Source organism: Notechis scutatus, chromosome 1 (assembly GCF_049901735.1).
Source record: "Notechis scutatus isolate UNSWTSFEM ecotype Mainland chromosome 1, rNotScu1.2, whole genome shotgun sequence".
In the NCBI taxonomy this organism is placed as follows: Eukaryota; Metazoa; Chordata; class Lepidosauria; order Squamata; family Elapidae; genus Notechis; species Notechis scutatus.
Window position 1 is genome coordinate 227,848,005 of NC_142009.1, and position 19,823 is coordinate 227,867,827.

At 40.3% G+C, this 19,823-nt stretch overlaps 1 protein-coding gene across 2 annotated transcripts in view; it reads right to left on the reverse strand.

Moving 5' to 3' along the window:
* Nucleotides 1-574: 574 nt before the first annotated feature.
* GRK2 (G protein-coupled receptor kinase 2) overlaps nucleotides 575-19,823 on the reverse strand; it is a 40,617-nt gene continuing 21,368 nt past the window's right edge. For both annotated transcript variants that reach the window (XM_026686609.2, XM_087950483.1), the window contains exons 7-21: nucleotides 19,730-19,781; nucleotides 18,496-18,587; nucleotides 16,308-16,407; nucleotides 15,416-15,494; nucleotides 15,159-15,289; nucleotides 14,336-14,430; nucleotides 12,834-12,941; nucleotides 12,594-12,660; nucleotides 7,103-7,203; nucleotides 5,605-5,671; nucleotides 5,380-5,475; nucleotides 4,543-4,705; nucleotides 4,201-4,337; nucleotides 3,813-3,926; nucleotides 575-2,554 (exon numbers count right to left, since the gene is read on the reverse strand). In XM_026686609.2, the coding sequence (XP_026542394.1) occupies nucleotides 2,384-2,554; nucleotides 3,813-3,926; nucleotides 4,201-4,337; nucleotides 4,543-4,705; nucleotides 5,380-5,475; nucleotides 5,605-5,671; nucleotides 7,103-7,203; nucleotides 12,594-12,660; nucleotides 12,834-12,941; nucleotides 14,336-14,430; nucleotides 15,159-15,289; nucleotides 15,416-15,494; nucleotides 16,308-16,407; nucleotides 18,496-18,587; nucleotides 19,730-19,781 (1,573 nt within the window). In that variant the 3' untranslated portion in view covers nucleotides 575-2,383. The remainder of the gene's footprint in view (nucleotides 2,555-3,812; nucleotides 3,927-4,200; nucleotides 4,338-4,542; nucleotides 4,706-5,379; nucleotides 5,476-5,604; nucleotides 5,672-7,102; nucleotides 7,204-12,593; nucleotides 12,661-12,833; nucleotides 12,942-14,335; nucleotides 14,431-15,158; nucleotides 15,290-15,415; nucleotides 15,495-16,307; nucleotides 16,408-18,495; nucleotides 18,588-19,729; nucleotides 19,782-19,823) is intronic.

The following is a 19,823-nucleotide window of genomic DNA, read 5'->3' on the forward strand; positions in this document are numbered from 1 at the left end:
GAAGCCCCTTAGAATCACATGTTTATAGGTAGCTACATATATTAAATAATATAAATAAATAAACAAATTTTCTGCTGCTGCTGCTTGCTGGGGCTTTCCTGTATATTTATATGAACATATCCATGCATATTTTCTTGTATGATATAAAAAGTGGCTTGCCACTGCCTTTTCTGAGGAGTTTTTCCCCCAACTGCTATCTAGTTGGGTGTTAATGCCGCTGCTTCTTATACTGCAGCTAATAGGCCACTGTAGGGATGAGAAATTATTGCCTTAATTAATATTCCAAAAAGGGCTCATCATCTCCCATTGTCTACACTATCTTCAAGGCCTCCCTTCCTGTCTAGTAGGGAAGAAGCCTGCAAGGTTAGAAGCAGTAAAAGATAAAGCTGCTCTAAGCAGCATCTATAATAGGAAGATAAAACATATTCTTGAGACAAGGCTGATATCCTCTGAGCAGAGGTTTGGTGACTTCCGGTACTGCAAACCCCAAGCATATTTACGCATATGGTCGGTGCTCGTGATCTGTTTTATCGTTCCGGCAGTAGAAGCCACAGAAGAATTCATAAGTATGCACTTATGGGTTTTGGATTTTTTATTATAAAAAACAGTATTTATCCCACTCATTAAAATCACATTCAAAAATCGGCAAAAAATCCATAATAATAACCCAGAGAAACAAACCAGAGATCAATATTTACAGACACTGCAGGGACAGGGTTTTTTATTCCACCTCTTCTTGGAAGGAAGGGGGGAAATCAGATTGGCAGAACAGGCAAAATTCATCACATGGGGGGGGAGGGGGCATGCAGCAGAGGCAATTGCATGCGCTTGGGGCATGAAACCTGACCCCCAACTGAAAGCCGTCCACCCCAACCCCCCTTAATTGCAAATGAAAGGAGGGAGGAGGATACAGGGACAATTCAACCTGAGATTTCTCACCATCCTGTGGGAGAAATCATAACGCTTGGGTGGGAAGGTGGGAGGGGGGGGCTTGAAAGGGAACACTGTTTAATACAAGGCATACCGGAAAAGGGGAGACGAGCAGGCTTAGCTTTTCAAACCAACCTGGTCCCTTGGCACAAATTTATTTACAGAATCCTTCAGACACTTGGGAGTTGGCACAAAGCCTTGATCAGGCTGTTTTCAGCTACTGCAGTCCAGCTCTAGCCTCAAGAGGCCCCGAAATGTGTCTCGGGCAGCTCCAAATCACTTTTGGCGTGAAAACCATTGCCCCTGCCTCTTTCCACAGCAAAGCAGCATAAGTTTTGGCAGTGGAGACAGCAGAAACAGGGGCAATTCTCACCTGACTTCAAAGAAAAGAGTTGGAGGCATTAATATATTCTGGGCAAGACAAACACGGGTCTCTCCAGATCTCTCCTGGGGTCACAGGGAGCACAACTTCATCTCTGCTAAGCTAACAGAAACAGGCACAAGACCATCTTGAAATTTGGCACCATTGATTGAGAATGCCTGTTCAGGCCTGGAATAGCAAAGGATTTCAGTTCCTAAGGCTGCTGCTGAAGAAGCAGCTGCTGTCCTGGGCTGGAAATATCAGATTTGGAATGGTGAATGGTAGGATAAGAAGGTAATAGTAAGGATTAAGGACCTGGACAGAGCACTGGGAAAGAACAGGACTACATTTTTATTAGGAATTTCTATTACTGTGTAATTGTTTAAAGGCCAGACCTCATTCCCAGCCTGGAGTGGAACCCCATCCAATCCTGAAAGAGATGCTTAATGCCAACCTACCCAAAACTCGGGATAGGTGAAGATGCATTCTTCAGATATCTCTGGCAAGAACTAAGATAGATTTCTTCAGGATCTACTGTAGAACCCTTGTCAAGAGTTCGGTATGGGAAGGAAAAGGGTCTGAATTTCAGATTGCCTTGTGGATTTCTCCTCATTTCTGCTAGCGTTAAGAGGACTTATTTTAAGACAATGTACATTCCCAAAATGCCATGTCAACAAGGCCCAAGCTAGCAGGATCTGTGGTATACCTCATGTATACTTTAGCACACATCTGGCACCACAATGAGAAAGTAGGAAGGAACTGCTCAAGATGCTTGGCACACTTCAGATTTCCTTCTGTTGGTCCTATTTAGGGGCAAGGCCTTAGTTTCAGCCTTTCTCAGTAAGGAATGAGTAGATTCTTATCCACCTTATCAATCTCCTACCCCTGGAATGGGTATTGATCCCCATGTGCAGAGGGGATAGGGGAGGAGGGAACCTGTCCCACGCTTTCTGAATACCCCCACCCCCTCATTGTATCCCTGGGGGTTGGGTGGACGTCACAATGATCAGCAAGAAGAGACAGAAGAGAGGGTGGGGATGGTGGGCAAATCCAGCTGAATAAATTAAGGATGGGAAATGAAGTCAAGGAAGGTCAGAGGCCATTGGTACTACTGCTGCTGCGCTGAATCAGTGGGACCTTGCTTAGCTCTACCACTGGAGAGCGTGGCTTATGTTTCATTTTGGGTACCCTCTGCAGCAGCTGTTGAGCTTCTTGATAAGCATCACGCAGCTCCTTCTTCCATTGCACCAGCTCAGGATCGCTCTGAGAGAAAAAGAAGATGTATTAACAGAGAAGCACAAGAAAGACATATTCCAAAACAATAGCAATAATTGCACTGAGGGAGGGAAGAGAGAAATTACATTTCATCATTGGTCTTATTCACCCTGTGAGTATGGTGACAATCTGATCCAGAGCCCTTATTACAAATAGATTTGTTTCTTTAAGAGAATATTTGCTGTAAGGAGTCAGCAATATGCTCACTAGATATTTTAGACCGCAACTTCCATCAAACATGGACAGTGGTTAGGACACATACTCCAATACCACTTATAATCCATTTAAGCTGAACTCGCAAAAAATTACACTTTAACATGCATTAAGACTCTTGAGCTGTTGACCCAAATCAGCGAATACATCCATCCTTTAAAAATTTAGATATAAATGATTAAAGCTTCCAGGGATTCCCTTAGTGCTTAGCACCATGTCTCTCTGCCAGCTATTAGCACCAGTGTTTTCTCCCAGGAGAGGAGAGCAACTGGAGAGAGAGAATTTCTGACCCTAACAGCATAGTCCTGGTCCCAGAGGATCCACTTATTATTTACCCCGAATGCTTTTTAATGCCCACAAACTCTGCAGTGTATGGAACCTGCAAATTGCAAAACCCTTTTGGTTACAAACATCTGGGATATTATAAAGCAAGATAAACTCCCTCTAGATATCCACGGAAAGCAACAAGACAGAATTGCTTAGCTTTGTTTCCCTAGCTTGTATTTTTCTAGAGAGGATGTAAATGTGGCTTTCAGGGACTGGGGAATATCTACAACTTATTGCCTCCCAATATTGAAATATAAGCTGCTTCTGATCCTCTGGATTTATAAACTAGACAATAATTGCGCAAATGCAGTTAAGCTGTACTTGAAAACTTAATAGGCACAGATTATTCTGAGAAGCATTTGCCAAGCATACATGACCACTAAAACAATTCACTGTTCAAGTCACTTTTTCCATAAACTAAGACGAGATCCTGTCCTAGTCTCTAAGAGAGCAAATAATGGGGATTTTAAAGAACCACAATTTTTAAAAAGGAACACAGTGAATCTAGAGTGAAACAGGAAGAACAGGATGCAAAATAATTTCGAACTTGCCTAGTTTTGCTCTTTTTCTATTTTGTATGGAATAGAAAATTAACATCTTTCTTAGACAGATACCAAAGTGGAGCTTCACAAAAGATTTAAATTGACCATCAAGAAAAGTTCTTAGGAGAGACTATATGAGAGGAGAAAATCAAAACAAAACTTACATCACACTGCAAAACAAATTGCTTGCCTCCCCGGATCTTAAGCAGAATGCATTTTCGATCTTTTACTTGTGTCTCCTCCACTGACTGGATCTCTTCCATAGTGAGCAGGGACTGCTATAATGCCCCCCAACAAACATTTGATTAATGAAAACAATTTCCAACATATATCTTAAATATTCATCTTTAACCTATATCTAAAGAGTCCTCCTGGTGCTGTGCTATGGCCTTAAACACACACAAATGTGTGCTTACCTCTGAGTGCTATATCTCCCTAAACACACACAAATTAATATTGAATTCTTCCAACCATGTATGACAAGTCTTCATACAACCCCAAATCTGATATTCTATCTTTCCCATCCTCTGGAAAAAAAAGCTTGTTCCTTACCGGAGATTCTCCCTCTCCACGCCACTCCAAGCGATTTGGGAAGAGGTAGAAGTATCGCCTTTGCCACTGAGTAAGGAAAGGATTCCCTAGTTTTGACATATAGCCATGCATGATGCAGTCTTTGCCCAAAGCATAATCTGTACAAAATAAGTGAAGATAACAACATGAAGGCTAACAAAAAGGTGTTATAGGGAGCAGAATGGGACTAGTACCAATGAATCCAGACAGCCTTCCCACACTTAAAACAGGGAAGAAACACCAAGTTTCCAAAAGCAAATTCTTGAGGAATAAGCCTCAGTTTTGGCAAAGGGGTTTCTCATACAGAACAGCAACAAGGCTCACCTTCCTCATGGCCCAACTGCTTGTTCTTTGCTCTTTTGCGGGCCTCCAGCTTGTCAGTCTCAGCATTGACCGTATCAAAGACAGTCTCTGTCACCTCCTGCTGCCAGCGCTCTGAGATGGTGAGCGGAAAGTTGCGATAGAGCTCTTGGTCACTTTCCAATAGCTGGGAGGAGAAGAGCAAGTTATGTCATTATGTCTCCAGGAACAGAGGAAAGCATTCCCCTGGGTTTCAGCTGCTGAAACAGCAGCACAAGAGTTCTACTGGAAATCCCACAACAGTCTTTCAGTTAGTTTCAACAGCATTCTGACGCTCTGTTTGGACTTTTGGAATAAGGCCTATTGTTTTCTCTTTGACAGTATTATTTGCTCCAGCTCTGCCCCTTCTATTAGAATTCACAGCTTGCACAATTCCTTGTCGTTATTTCAGAACCCATCCTTTCTACTACATCCTAATTTCCCCAGCACTTTCCCCAACTAAGAACATATTCAGTAGCGGGATCCTACCTTAGTTGCTACCAGTTCGGTGGGTGATTGCGCGTGCGCACGCAAGCCAATCAGCTGAGAGGATGAAGAAAGGAAAAGCTAGCAGCGACCTTCCCACCCTCCCATGCGCCTTTTGGTCTTTTATCCTCTCAGCTGATCGTTGGAGGCTTTTCTTTCCTCAGCTGATTGGAGGCCTTTTTTTTTTTTAACTATATGTAAATTCAACATGTTCCAGTTTTATTTTTTGAAGAAAAATGGGATATCAATTTTAAAAGAGAAATTCTCATAACACAAAAGAAAATTGCAGCTACTCAGCAGAGGGCACCATAATTCTGGGGGATTCTCCTTGTGTACCTTAATTCCTTTGGTGTCTTCTTCATCAAATGAGCCAATGTCAAAAGCATCTGCTGCATTTACCTCCCCACGTGGTGGAATCAAAGGTGGAGGATACTACAAAGATACAATGAAATAAAGTTGGCAAAGAGCAGAATGCTGTACCTTTTCATTTTTTCCACATCATAATGCCCAAATATGTGTTATTTTCTTTCCCATTAGCCTTTCAACTAGGGCTCCCCTCACCTTCTGGAGAAAAACCATCTGCCAGTCCACACCCTGGAAAAATGGATTCTCCTTGATTTCAAGTGACCTAATGAAAATATAGAAGAGGTAACAGTGATCACCTTTGACTTTGCAATAGCTGGAACTAAAAGGCAGGGGATAAAAAATTTGAGCTATGATGACCTTTATGAACAGAAAATATAATTTATTATGTTTATGTATTTTTATAATCAGTGAGGAATTCCATTAGTGTGGCATTTCAATTTTTAATTTAAACCTTGAAAGAATTCAGGTAAATCTAACTACAACAACATCTGTGGACTGTTATCTTCTACTGCAATGCCCAATTTGCTCAGAAAAGAACATGTGTCTATTGCTACAGTTAGAAAACTAAAAATGCTGCGTAAAATTTCAGAAACTAGAGAAGTAACTGAATAAAACTTTGAATGGCTTTGGAGGTAGAGGAAGGGAAGTGAAACTATTATTCCGTGGACTCTTTTTCCTTTCTGATGATTAGCAAATACAAAGGAGGAGGCCACCAAATAAAACTCCAAGATAAAATATGCAAACATTCTAAATTTGCATAGTATATGGTAACATTTATTGTTCCAAAATCTGGACGATCAGGCCACAGAAATTATTAGCAGGGTATGCAATTAATGAACAATATGTATAACGTTAATCATAAGAGGCACGCACAGAAAAGAGCCCACTTCATCAGATGCACAGCACAAGTAAAGGTTTGGTTCATCCTTAAGGACTTTATGTATTTATCTAGAGACTAAATTGTATCTTATAGTAATTAGAGAAGAAAAGAAATAAATTGAACAATGCATTATTTTATGAAATGGTAAATGAACCATAATAAAATGCAAAAAACAAGATTGCTGGTTGATCTTTTATTACTTGGGGGAAATGTTTTTAAAAACAATAGCACTTCATGTTTTCAAATTACAGTAGCTATTTATTATTATTCTGAAAATCTTTTAGATTTCAATCTTGATCTATATTCAATGCTAATCAGAAATCATGAAAATAAAATCCTTATTATAAGAAAGCAATATTTCTGAAGTTTACATAACACTGATGTGTTTTCCTGGTACACCCATGCTACAAGGTCATCTATGCTGATTTATCAGATTGTGTCTTGAATTTGCAACTGAGGAATGGAGAAAATTGGCAGCCTTGAAAACCAAGGCAGCAGTCAAGATACTGGAGAATGTTTTTATGAAGCTGGTTCTGTTAACATTAACTTCCAAGTTTTGAAGTTTTGTTCATATTGTCTCTACGCAATAGATCCAGGAAATATGTTTTGATAATCAAGGATATGAAAAAAAATACATTTTTTGCAAGTTTTTGTTTTTCTTAAATAAGAAGTGAAGGAATTGTTCTCACCTGACTTCCAAACCCAACTCTATTCTATGTAGAACTTTTTCTAGAACTGAACCTTAAACTCTGGCCCATTCTGACATTCCTCTACATCTCCTATAGTCCTTCAGCACCTTGGCAGGACACTCACCCACGACCCATACAGCCCAGCCGACGGTTGACATCTCTCTGTAACAGTCCCTCCAACAAAGAGCGTAGCTCAGGTGAAAAGGAGTCTGGGAGCTCCACAGCCTGTTGAAAAAGGAGGACGGGTTTAGCTAAAAGATGAGCGATTGAAGAGGTCAGAGGAAACCAAGCAGATATATCTTAATTCCTTCAACCTTTGAAAGCATTATTTGTTATTCGCTCAGGCTATCAGAAAAGACAATGTTCCCTATTCCAAGACTGTGGGTGATTCTACAGAAATAGTGAATAACTTGGGTCTGACAGCAATGACATCATAATTCTAGTAGAAGGAAAGGAAGAATAATAATATGCAACCCCCAAAATCACATGCAATCAGTCTCATTTCATTTCACACAGCCCTCAGCATTATTCTGCTGCTTGAAAACAACAGACCCACTGGGAATTACTTTCACTTCTATCCTGTCCTTGCATATGTTTCTGCAAGAGTAAAATGGTAGAATATACCTATTTATAATTGTGGTTTTGCCCTCTATCAACAGTGGCCAGAGGGTTGTTTCTGTGTCAAGAATTTTCAGAGGAACAAGGCTCCCTATCTCTGTGTATAAATCCTCAGATAATTATGATGATAATACATAAACCATGGACATTTCAAAACCTGGAGACAGCAAATTAGAGAAAAAAACTGGAGAAAAATCAAAGACCTGCAAAGAGCAGTAGAATAACTGTGGCAACAGAAAGCAATGATAGCACCAATAGCGATTGGTGCCTTGGGTGTAATTTCAGATCTGGAGCACCCATTGAACACCATCAGCATTGACCAAATCAGCATCAGTCAATTTCAAAAGGCAGTTTTACTTGGAACAGCTTACACTGTGTGACAATACTTTTAATATTATTAAACCATAACATCAACCTATCCCAAACCCTTGGGAAGAACTCAATAACTGAATAAAAATGTCAAATCCAATCTAAACATGTGGCTAAACGCGCAAACAACCATAATGATAATAATAAACTTGCATGTTGCTTGACTCTCAATGGCTGTGAGTAGTTATTAGTTGTTAACAATTAATCAGTGAAACAACTTGCCTCCAGAAGTTGTGAATGCTCCAACACTGGAAGTTTTAAAAAAGAGATTGTCTGAAGTGGTGTAGGGTTTCCTGCCTAAGCAGGGGGTTGGACTAGAAGATCTCCAAAGTCCCTTCCAACTCTGTTATTCTATTCTATTCTATTCTATTCTATTCTATTCTATTCTATTCTTATTATTGGATATTATCAGCAGAGGTAAAAAGTTTTTTTTAACTACTGCCATTTCATCGAAATGTTTATTGGCTCCCTATTAGAGCTACTTTTTTTTCCAAACCACTTCATACAATTCAACAGATTCTTGCAAACATCTTACAGATCTTTATCCAAGCTTTTCACAATCTGATTACTTCCAGATGAAATAGGATTATAATAAACAAAATGCTTACTTGGAAATCACTTGTGGATTTTGTGCTCCAGGTGGGGGGAAATAATGAAACTTGGACTTTGGGGTTTGCTGATTAGATACCTTTGCTATTATAGAAATGGCTAGTACATATCAATACATATCATTTAAAGGAAGAAATTGAGGCTATAATGTTACTATCTTATTCTACTGTGCTAAAGAGTCGGAAATTAATGTTTTTCTTTTCTTTTTTCCCCTTCACCCTACACTCTTCTCTTTTTCCTCCTTCATTTTCCATTCTTTTCCCTTTCGTATTTTATATCTTGATAAACCTAATAAAATTATTATTAAAATTGTCAAATGGCTATGTGATGTTACAAAGATGTTATAAGTTACCAATGGCTCCCTTAAGTTATTTATGGCTTACATAAATGCACCAATGCTGGAGGACAACAGCTATGATCCTGGTGCCATCTGGATAACATCAAGTTGAGGAAAATTACCGGTACTCAACAAGTCAAACTCCAAGGTTAGTTTACAGATCACTCTCCCCCGAGCATGCCCAGTTCAGTTACTCATAGTTTATTTCATTTCATAGATCACTTAATTACATAGCTCAATTTAACTGGAGGTTCATCAACATTGAAATCAAAATATAACTTGTCCTAGTTTCATACTTGATAAATCATTTCTAAATATCCTGGGTGTATTTATACATCATATGTACCTTCTAATTAGTGGGATGCAGACAACTGTATGTTAGCGTTAAAGGGAGTCTTTTCATTGGAGAGACCAAACTTTCCCAGCATAGAGTGAACACATTTAAATTAAAACTGTGTTTTGGTTCTGCTTATGGCAAAAGGTGGACAAACCAATCAGTACCAGCCTTATTAGCAGGGAATGCTATAAATGCCACATGCATAAGACTGGTAACCAACTTTACACATTTTCTATCCCACTCAAACATTTTATACGAAAGTCTTAATTGCGTAACGCCATGATAGGCAATGGAGGTCTGTATTAGCAGTTGAGAGAAAAATACATTTAAAACAGCTATAAAAATGAGGATAATATAAAGGGTTTAAATAGTTAAAAAGAGAGAGAAAATGCAGTGATTTTGATACACTAATTTATTATTTGAAGTGATTTGAAATAACATAAATATGGGAGCCATTGGTAACTTATGACACATAACTAATATACACTGCACTGATTACAATAATGAACAAAATTAAAAAATAAATAAACTAATAAAATAATTTGGGTTAAGACTGAAGTAAGTCAGTGCTGTAAAAATATTCAAAGTTCTCTATGGAAGATAATGATATGCTGAAGAATGGAATTGCTACAAATTCTATAAATATTAGCATCCAAGCAAAACTGATGCATAAAAAATCCTTTGTACTGTGAGAAGGTTGAAAAAGGCTGCATGTGATGTAATTGGAAAAGTACTAAAATATGGATGTGGAGTACAGCTTATTTAATGTGTGAGAACTCCATCTGGGCCTGACAATTGAAAAATGCTTTCATTGTCCTCTACAAAAGGATAGCAAGCAACAGTGAATATGAAAAGTACAAAAGGATTAATCTATTGGAAAGATGTTTGGCAGAATTTTGATTGAAGAGGTGTGACAGGTGATAATGTTCTTTTTAATCTTCTTTTTTCTTTCTTGTACTGTTTCTTATTAATTTTCTGTATTTTGCGTAACATTACGAGATGCCAAAAGAAGATAGCATGATATGTGTATATATTTGTATGTATGGCCTTTCCAATGTCAGCACTTAAAGGTTACCCAATTAAAATGACTAGCAGTAATTTCAGAAATGCTGAAAGTCAATTCTATTTCATCTAACCAGAAACAAACACTTTGACAAGGGTTAGATCACTTTCAAAGAGACACATTTGAGAACAAATTTATTCAATCAAGAGAAATAAGAAAGAATCTTTAAATTAAAAAAGGGTAGAAGTTTGAACACCAGTTCCTAAGGAAGGGGGAAACAATATTGAGATTTTCTTCCCTAGTGTTTCAGCTTTCTCCTCAGAAACTGGGTGCTGCACTAGGTGGACTTTGAATTGTTTCAGAAAGGCCTGCTTTACACACTGAAGACCCTTTGATAATTTTATATTGGTGTTTTTTATCGGCATGTTAGTATTGGCTTCCCAAATAGCTTCCAATTCCATTATCGCATGATGCTCATGTAAAAAAAAATCACTATTAAAAAAGCCCCACAGCCCTTTAAATTTTTCGGAATTACAGTGACAGATAAAAAGGAAGTAGCATTCAACTATCAATCTGGCTGAGTCATCTTGTCTTTTTCCTCAAATAGTAAAGCGTCTTGAGGTAGCACTAAGCACCACAACCTCCTCCTTCTTCATTTCCCCCATTTCTTATTTCAGGTTTGACTGCTGTTTCTGTACTAACCAAAATGGAGGTATTGTTAGGCTTGGGGGAATCCCAAAGCCAAACTTAAAAAAATAAGTCCAGGTTGTAATGAAACCAAAGGGGAAACTATAGAGCTCAGCATAACTGGCTGATTAATAATGCACAACTGCACTCCATCACACTGAATTTTGTTTGTGGCCCTACTTACTTAAAACACATTGTTTTAATTTTGCTATTTAGATTATTGTTGAAAATCAAGAATGTTTTGTATTCTTGATTCTCAATCCTTCTGTGTGATGATGCCGTCTTATTTCCTGTTTTCTAAGGCAGGGGTCCCCAACCACCGGGCCGCGGACCGGTACCGGGCCGTGGAGCACTCTTTACCGGGCCGCAAAGAAAAAAAATTAAAAAAATGGCGGCTTTCTTCGCCTTCGGTGAATGCTGCTGGGATCGGGATCAAGGACACAAATGAAAGAAGGGGAGGGAGGAAGCAACCGAAGCCTGTCCTGCTCTCTGGCTCAGCTCTCTCAGTCGCTTTCTCGCTCCTCCACCAGCCCAGGAAGAAACTGCTTCAAAGAAGCCGGGGTGGCTTTCCTGTCGCCGCAGTTTCCCCGAAGCGCCCGTTTCACCCCCACCCCGCCCGCCCGCCGCTCGCGGTTCAATCCACAGTGCTCCGTTCTGCCTGCCTGCCTGTCTGGTTGTTTGGGAGCAGCTTCCGACTGAGAATAATAACTATTCGCCTCTTTTTATCAGCCGAAGCTGCTCCGAAGCGAAGAGGCAGGCAGGCAGGCAGGTAGAACGGAGCACTGTGGATTGAACCGCAACGGGCGGGCGTGGCGAGGTGGGGTGAAACGGGCGCCGGGAAGCTGTGGCGACAGGAAAAGCCACCCACCCCCACCCGCGCTTCTTTGAAGCAGTTTCTTCCTGGCTGCTGTAGAGCGATAGAGTGACTGAGAGAGAGAACGAGGCAGACACCTGAGGGAGGAGGGAGGGAGACACCTGAGGGATGGGGCTGAGGGAGGCAGGGCCGAGCGCTCCCTGAACTTGGTGGTTTGCTGGCAGAGCGTTTTATTACCCGACTAGGTAACAACATCAGATGTTACCTAGTCAGGTAATGAAACGTCTGCAAGCAAACTACCAAACTCAGTTCTCTCCCCCGGTCCTTGAAAAATGTTTCTGCTTGAAACCGGTCCCTGGTACAAAAAGGTTGGGGACCACTGTTCTAAGGGACAGTGTAATTGTCTACTGAATTTTGAGAGCTACAGCAAGGAGAACTTATATTCAGGCTTCATAGGTCTTAATTACACTTGCCTTGTGTAAAATTGAAACTCCCAACTTGGTAAATTAATTGTGATGAGGTAGTGGAAGAGGTTAAATACTTTACCAAAATACTGAGTGATAGTGGAATTAGCGAAGAACCATTTTCAAACAAATGCCTGGACAGATATTCAAGTGAGCTATCGCTTGATAAAGCTATCAAGTAGACACACAGTATAGCAGTAGGAGAATCCAGTGGTTGACCTCTGCAAGGATTCAAATATATCCTTTGAGGCGAGGACTGGTTCAATAAGGAGGACAGAGATCATTTTTATAGAACAAAGGGAGGGACAAATGCATATTCTTTGAAGATGGGAATCAAAGCTTACCCCTTACTAAATTTAATAAACAAAATAACTTACCATAGTGAGTGTCATGCGATCAATCTCATGTTTGTCTTTAGTCTTGTGCTGTCGAAAAGGGCTATGCCTGTGTAAGAACAAGCAGAAAGTCAAAGGAAAATTGAGGTAATGTCTTTCCTACTCTCTTGTACACCTTGTGCCAATTACTCCCATCAACCCCAGCTTCTCCAGCCAGTTACAGCTCATTTGAATGATTACGTTTCCACATACTGCACTTTCTCAGCATATTCGGCCACTTACCCCCTCAGGAGTTTGAAGAGCATGCAACCTAAAGAAAACCAATCAGCACTGCTGTCATAGGCCACACCTTTCTGCAAAACCTCTGGTGCCATGTACCCATGTGTGCCACTGTAGAGAAGATCACACCAAGAATTAGAAGAAGCAGAGCATTAGGCTAAAGATCCTTAGCAGGATGTATCAAAGGAAAACAGAATTTATCCTACTTTTCCATCAGAGATTTGCACTGCATTTCCCCCCTATTTTACCTGGTTTGTAAATCGAAGTAATTATTAATTCCTCCTTGCATCACACTTAAAAATTGCAAATATGATATGTGGGAGTATGTTTAAATACATTCTTAATGGAAGTGGTTTCAAATAGATAATCTGCTGTCAATACCAAAATATATGATTACATGTGTAGGTGAATACAAGGTTTAATCACCAACACCCTGAGAACATCCTTTTACCTGATCATTTAAAAGCAGAAAATGCAAAAGGTGGACTCCATGTATGCAATCAGGAGATTGGAATGTTGTGATCTGTTGACCCATGTTATCAGTTTGTGTGTGTGTGTGTGTGTGTGTGTGTGTGTGTGTATTCATATTCTCTCCCTCCCTCTCCCTCTCTCCATTATGCACAGTTCATATATAAATGATGGACACATTCAGCTATAAGCATCTTGGAATGATATTATTCCCTATCACAGTTTAAATATGATATGTCATGCACTTGTTGGAGTCTGATTCTGAGGGGGAGATTGAGGAGCTGACAGGGAGTGGAAGTGTGGCTCCGGTGGCTGTGAAAGAAATGGGGGAAGGGCACAGTCCGACTGGGCATTCAGAGGAAGACCCAGGGCCACCCCCTCTTCATCCTAGGGCACGCAGGGAGGAACAGAGAAGGGAGCAACGCGGCTTACGGGAGAGAAAAGGCCCCTGATCCCTTTCATTAGTTGCAGTTGGGAGAACAGGATATAAGAAGGGCGTTTGCACACAGCGCCTTGCTGGAAGCAAACCATGCATTATCTTGGTGAAGGCTTATCTGTGTTGGCGTCCTCCCAACTGTGTGTGCTTCATTATCGCTGGGAAGTCTGCAATTTATTATCCTGGCCTGTCGTGTTAATTACTTCAGCATGGTTTGTGTTGTTGTTTTTATTTCTAATTTATCTGTACTTTGGGTTCAGACTGCATTTCTTCCCTTTGTAGACTGTTTTTAGAAGAGTTTGATCTCCAGCCGAGGATAACTGGACATTGGGGGCCAAGTTGGAGGCATTAAAGGGACTTTACCTATTTTTGTGACTTTGTTGCTTTTGTGCCACACCCCAGGTCATCACATGATTTTTTTGAGAAGTGAGGCAAAATGTTTCAAATTTTCCAGATAGTTTGAACTAACCCTAACTAATAAACTAGCTAATGGGGGTGATGGACACTTAAATCTTAAGTATCTGGAGGTCACAATAACACAATAAAATTAATCGTATCTAGCATTTCTGGGCAAAAAAGGATATTTCTTTTAGATACTCACACACTGGCATGAGGCTTCTTCTTGGAGAAATCACAGGCGAGTCCCAAATCTGAGATGCGGACATGACCAAATTCATCTAGCAAGATGTTGGCTGGCTGTAGGGACAGAGCACCATTTAACAAAATAAGTGTTTTATTTTTATTTCTTGGACTCCAGAGTGCTGCTGTGGAAATGGTGATGAAAGAAGGCAAGCAAGCCCAGCCTATTGAAACTCTCCTCCCTCATGCTGTGACTCCGAGCCTCTGCAACAGCACTTTGGTAAGTGCTAAAGGTAAATCTCTGCAGGAGAACTGAAAAAGCATTTTCCGAATGATGAATTTAGCTCCCACAGTAGTTAGATTAGGTTTACAGAGGAGCACAATCAAGTTATAATATACAAAACAAGCAACAAAACATGATCTCATCCTACTTTATATGAAACATTAGTTCTGATTCAAAAAATGGATATCAATTATTTTAATAATTCAAACTACTTAGAACAGGAATGTGAGGTTCTATGGAACATTAAGATTTTAGAATATTGCTTTAATTTATTCAATAAAAGAATTCACACAGTAATCAAACTTCCGCTTTCTAAAGGAGACCTCAGTGTTCCCTGATCACAAGTCCCTCAGCCATATGTTGGCTCCTGAATAGGAGATGGAAGAAATACGAATGCACTGAGAAAACTACCTTTTTCTCAGAGAGGAATGAGATATTGAAGCCTCACCACTGAATACCAGCAATCTACTCCCTTTGTGAAATAAAGCCAGTAATGGTGATGGTGGCTCTGCTGGACCATTATACAGCAGTGGGATTGGTTAGAAGAGGTAGATAGTCTCACCTTGAGGTCACGATAAACCACAAAGCGATTGTGCATATGTTCCAGACCCAGGATGATCTCTGCTGCATAGAAACGCATCTCTATCTCCGAGAAGACCCCATGCTGGGAGAGGTGATAATGTAGATCACCCCCTGCAAGGAGGAAAGGAAAGAACTATGTGATGGAACAAGACATAGTCGGGGGTGGGAGTCATTTAGGAAAGCACATGAGGATAGCAGAGAAGAAGGGGCTCTTAGAGGCAGGATCCTGGCTCTCACCATTCATGAGGTCCAGGATGAAGCTGAGCTTGTCGGGAGTTTGGAAGGCATATGACATGCACACGATGAAGGGGCAATCCTGGCAGGGATCCAAAGAACAAAGTTACAACAGGAAAAAAACAACAACAACCAAGAAACTGCATGCATGCGCACACCATATATTGATCGATACATTTCAGCTCACACTCTCATGCAGTTTGCCTCTGGCATCTTTGCTGTACATTCTACAATCTAATACATCCTGTGTTCACTCTTATTACCCAACTCATTCAACTGCACACACTTACGCTTGCTTCTTACAATCTTGTGACAACGAATTGTGTGATCACTCAGTTTCCAGCCTCACAAACTAGTGCTACCTCTTGTATTGACCCTATATTCTACAATTTCTTCAGTGTACCCTGCACCAATACCTACACAATACATAGTAACCTTCCTTGCTTTTCCACAACCCCATCCTGTAAACACTTGTAGGTATTTTCCTCCGGTTTTTCTTACATGCTAAGAAACCACCCTGCCCTTCTTTCTTTCTTCAGTATACTCCATACACAACACATACACTCCTCTAATTTTCAGACATGCTGCACTGCACCTCTTATTCTTTCTGACATAAATGTTGCAGCATACATGCATGCCATCTTTTCTGCTAGGTTACACTCCCAGTATCAAATCAACACTACCTCCTTTACATATCTTCTTCCTTCTCTATGTCAGGTGGGCTCAGCAAAATATTTACTTCACCCATGCCAGCTTTGACTTCAAGTCCCCAAACTGACACTTGGAACGTTTTTAGATTTTTCCTTCTGCCCACCAATAAACGTATATGGTGTAGGTTCAGAGCTTATGCATTCTTTCCACTTCTCCCAATTCCTCACAGAGTAGCCAAGCTCACCCCAGTGCTGACAAGAGACAGCATAATGCGTTCATTCAGAGCCAATGTCTCCCCCTGCTTCATCTTAATACGCTTCTTATCTAGACACTTCATGGCGTACCTATCAAGAAACAGAAGAGGTCAGAAACTGAATGATCAGAGTGTTAAATTTTTGCCAAAAGTATCTGATGATGCTCCTATCTATGAAATCACCCCTGCAGATGTCCCTCCAAACATACCCATGTGACAGTACTTCCAATGAAGCTCATAATGTCCTTATCATGTTCTTTCTGAATAGAAACTTGTCCTCCCATTTAGGAACTTCAGATATTTAAAATGAAAACATGTTCTCCCTGATCACAGATGCCACTACATTATCCTATGTTTTCCAAGCTTTCCTTTTATCTCCATAACAACCCTAAACAATAACTGTCCAGCTTGCCAACAATTGGAAAACTCTTCGGTAATTTTCCTGCTGGCTCGCACTCAGGATGTGGAAGGGAGGGAAAGCAGTCAGTTTCTTTTTGCCTTATATTTGGCCAGACAGGACAATAACTGAATTAACTTGTTTAGAGGAGGGACATTTTCCAAGGCAGCAATAAGGAAGCACATGATCAAGTCCACAAGGGATGCATTGTAGAGAAAATGTAAAGGTTTTAAAGGAAGCTGGAATTTTCTTAAATTAGTGATGCTTATGCTTCCTTAGTCACTGACCAGTTTACACGTGCTATTGCATAAATAAGATTACAAAAATATATATTATGTCATCAATTTACTCTTTTGCCACTGAGGAACAATAGAAAGAAATCAATTTTAATAAAGTCCAACCATAAGGAAGAACAGGAATCATGATTTATTTGCCCAAGGCCTGCTGCAAAACCCTGGAGGGTTGGGCCCGTATGGATTTCACCAAAAATAGGCAGATTGGGATTTGCCTTTAATTGAGTTGCTGCATTCTGAATCAGCTGTAGTTTCTGAGGCATCTTAAAAGACAGTACCACACAGAGTGCATTGCAATAGTTTGAGAGATAAACAAGACAAAAGTTACTGTGAGAAGGCAAAGCACTTCCTTGAATCCTGCAAGCCAACATAATAGAAGGCAATTATTGTTCATCTTAAAGCTAGCAATATGCATATTTGGGACCAGCATATTTCTCTTACCCTGCAGAATTCTCTTTATGGCCATTCAACTTGAAAGGAAGTATTATGTGTCTAATGGATGAGAAGCATAACCTTGGGGGGGGGGGGATGTCTGAAGGATCTCCATCTGAATCTGTCTGGCTATACTTGTTATTCTTATTTTGTATCTTGTTCAACTGGTTCTGCTGCTTGTCTTCATTTTAATTATAAGAGATGTGCATAAAACAGCTGGTCTCTAACCCGAAACATGGATTTTAGAGATTTGTGTCTGATCTACAGATCAAAATGAAGCTGTTTTGTTCTAGATATGGCCCAAAATGCAGTTGTTGGCAGCAGAAGTGGTTTGGGGAATTGAGCCACGGAGACTGGCAATGACTGTGGGAGGGAAGATGCTGGGAAGTTGGGAGAGAGGCAGCAAATGAACAGGCTGATGGAATGAACTGTAGTGGGAGCTGCTGAGGAGCTGCTGAGGAGAGAGTAAGATGTAGCAGTCCTGCCCTACTTGGTCCAAAAATAATCCCCAGGGATCCCTCTACATTTTATTTCATTTGAAAACTGGAATAATTGGATTTGCCTTCTGCTGCTCTGAAATGATTGCTGAACTGCAATGATTTGTTCTGGAATTCAACAAAACATTTTATAATAAAATCTAAGATACTGATTGTATGTATGGATTTTTTTTGTTTTGTTTCAGCAGTTCATCTATGCCTTTAAACTCTTTAATTGGTGCTGAAAATGTTCTGTGTGTCTCGAAAATAAAAGCAAGCTGGCAAAAAGCTTCAGGAAGCTTACTTGGCTCCTGGGTCAAGCAAAGGTTCAGTGCAACCTGTGGGGAGTGGCAGTCCGGAGGCACTTGAGGGCCTACCTCATGACTTTCCATAGTCATAAGATTCAGAGAGGAGTATTTTTTTTTACACCTAGTGATGCTCTGCATAGTTAGATAGCAATAATTAAAGTATTACATAAAAAAGAAATTGGGAATTGCCAGTTGCTGAACCTTTGCACATCATTTTTGACTTGCTCTCCTACAATTCTCACCACAGCACGACAAGACAATCCCACATATTACATTTTTCCCGTATCTGCTTTCCGGCAGCCATAGACTTCTCCAAATCCACCACGTCCGATGATCCTATGGACACTGAAGTCATTCATGGTCAGCTAGATCCCATGAAAGAGCATTTAAAAAAAAAAAGAGAGAGAGAAGAGAAAGCAAAACAAGAACATTAACCTGAAGGGAGAATGAACTTGTTTTCCATAGCACTATCTAAGCACATTCCTATCCGAGGGCTAATTATCACTGGATTTCAACTACTTTCAATACATACTTTCCCTCATCTTGGTCACCATTGCTTGAGTTTTTACTACTATAGGAGGTATCACTGGGTATATACATTCATATCTTGAAACAGAAACTGATAACCTGTAACTCCCAAGATGTTGAAAGATTCCAGCTAGCATTATAAACAAGTTATAAGTCCAGCAATTCCAAAGCAAAAAAATTTCTATTCCTGTTTTAAGATATTGAGCATGACACTGAATTATCTAGTTCATTTACCAAATTATCATTCATTTACATAAATAATGTTGTTCTAGCTACCAAAACGATGAGCCTTTTAGGGATGGGAACTCCTTTCTCACTACATTACGATTGCTTTGCAAATCTTGTAAATTCTGCATTCTATAATAAAGTGACCATTAGCAACCCTATGCTTAGTGTCTCATGACCAGGGGTGGGATTCTACCAGTTCGCACCTATTCGCTAGAACCGGTTGTTAACATTCTAAGCAGTTCGGAGAACCGGTTGTTAGAAGAAATTACTGGCCTAATCCTGCAAGGAAGGCAGGAAGGAAACATTCTGGTGTTGCTTACAGAAACTGACTCTCCGTTAACCCTGATTACATTCTTGGCAGGACTAGACTTCCTGTCTCAGGAACGTCTCTGGAGTTTTTTCCCCCTCCTTTGCTGGTACTTTGCTTGTGTGGAGTGACCATTCAAAGTTACAATGGCACTGAAAAAATGGACTTATGACCATTTTTCACACTTACAACTGTTGCAGCATCCCCACAGTCATGAGAGGCCAGGCGAGGAGATGCGTGCCTCGATGTGAGTAATATTGAGTTGGCCACGTCCAGCCAATAACATGACTACCAAGCCATGTCCACCCAGTCACATGACCATCAAGCCACACCCACCACCTAAGCCATGCCCACAGACCCAGTTGTTAAAAAATTTGAATCCCACCCCTGCTCATGACAGTTTTATCACAACCTCAAAATGTCCTCCCAATACTAGGCACTTACATGGATGTTCAGCTCCACATTTTTCCACTGGCAGAAGCGTGTGAATTTGTCACTGAAACAGAGTAAGAGACATAACTCACAAATATACCCAAAC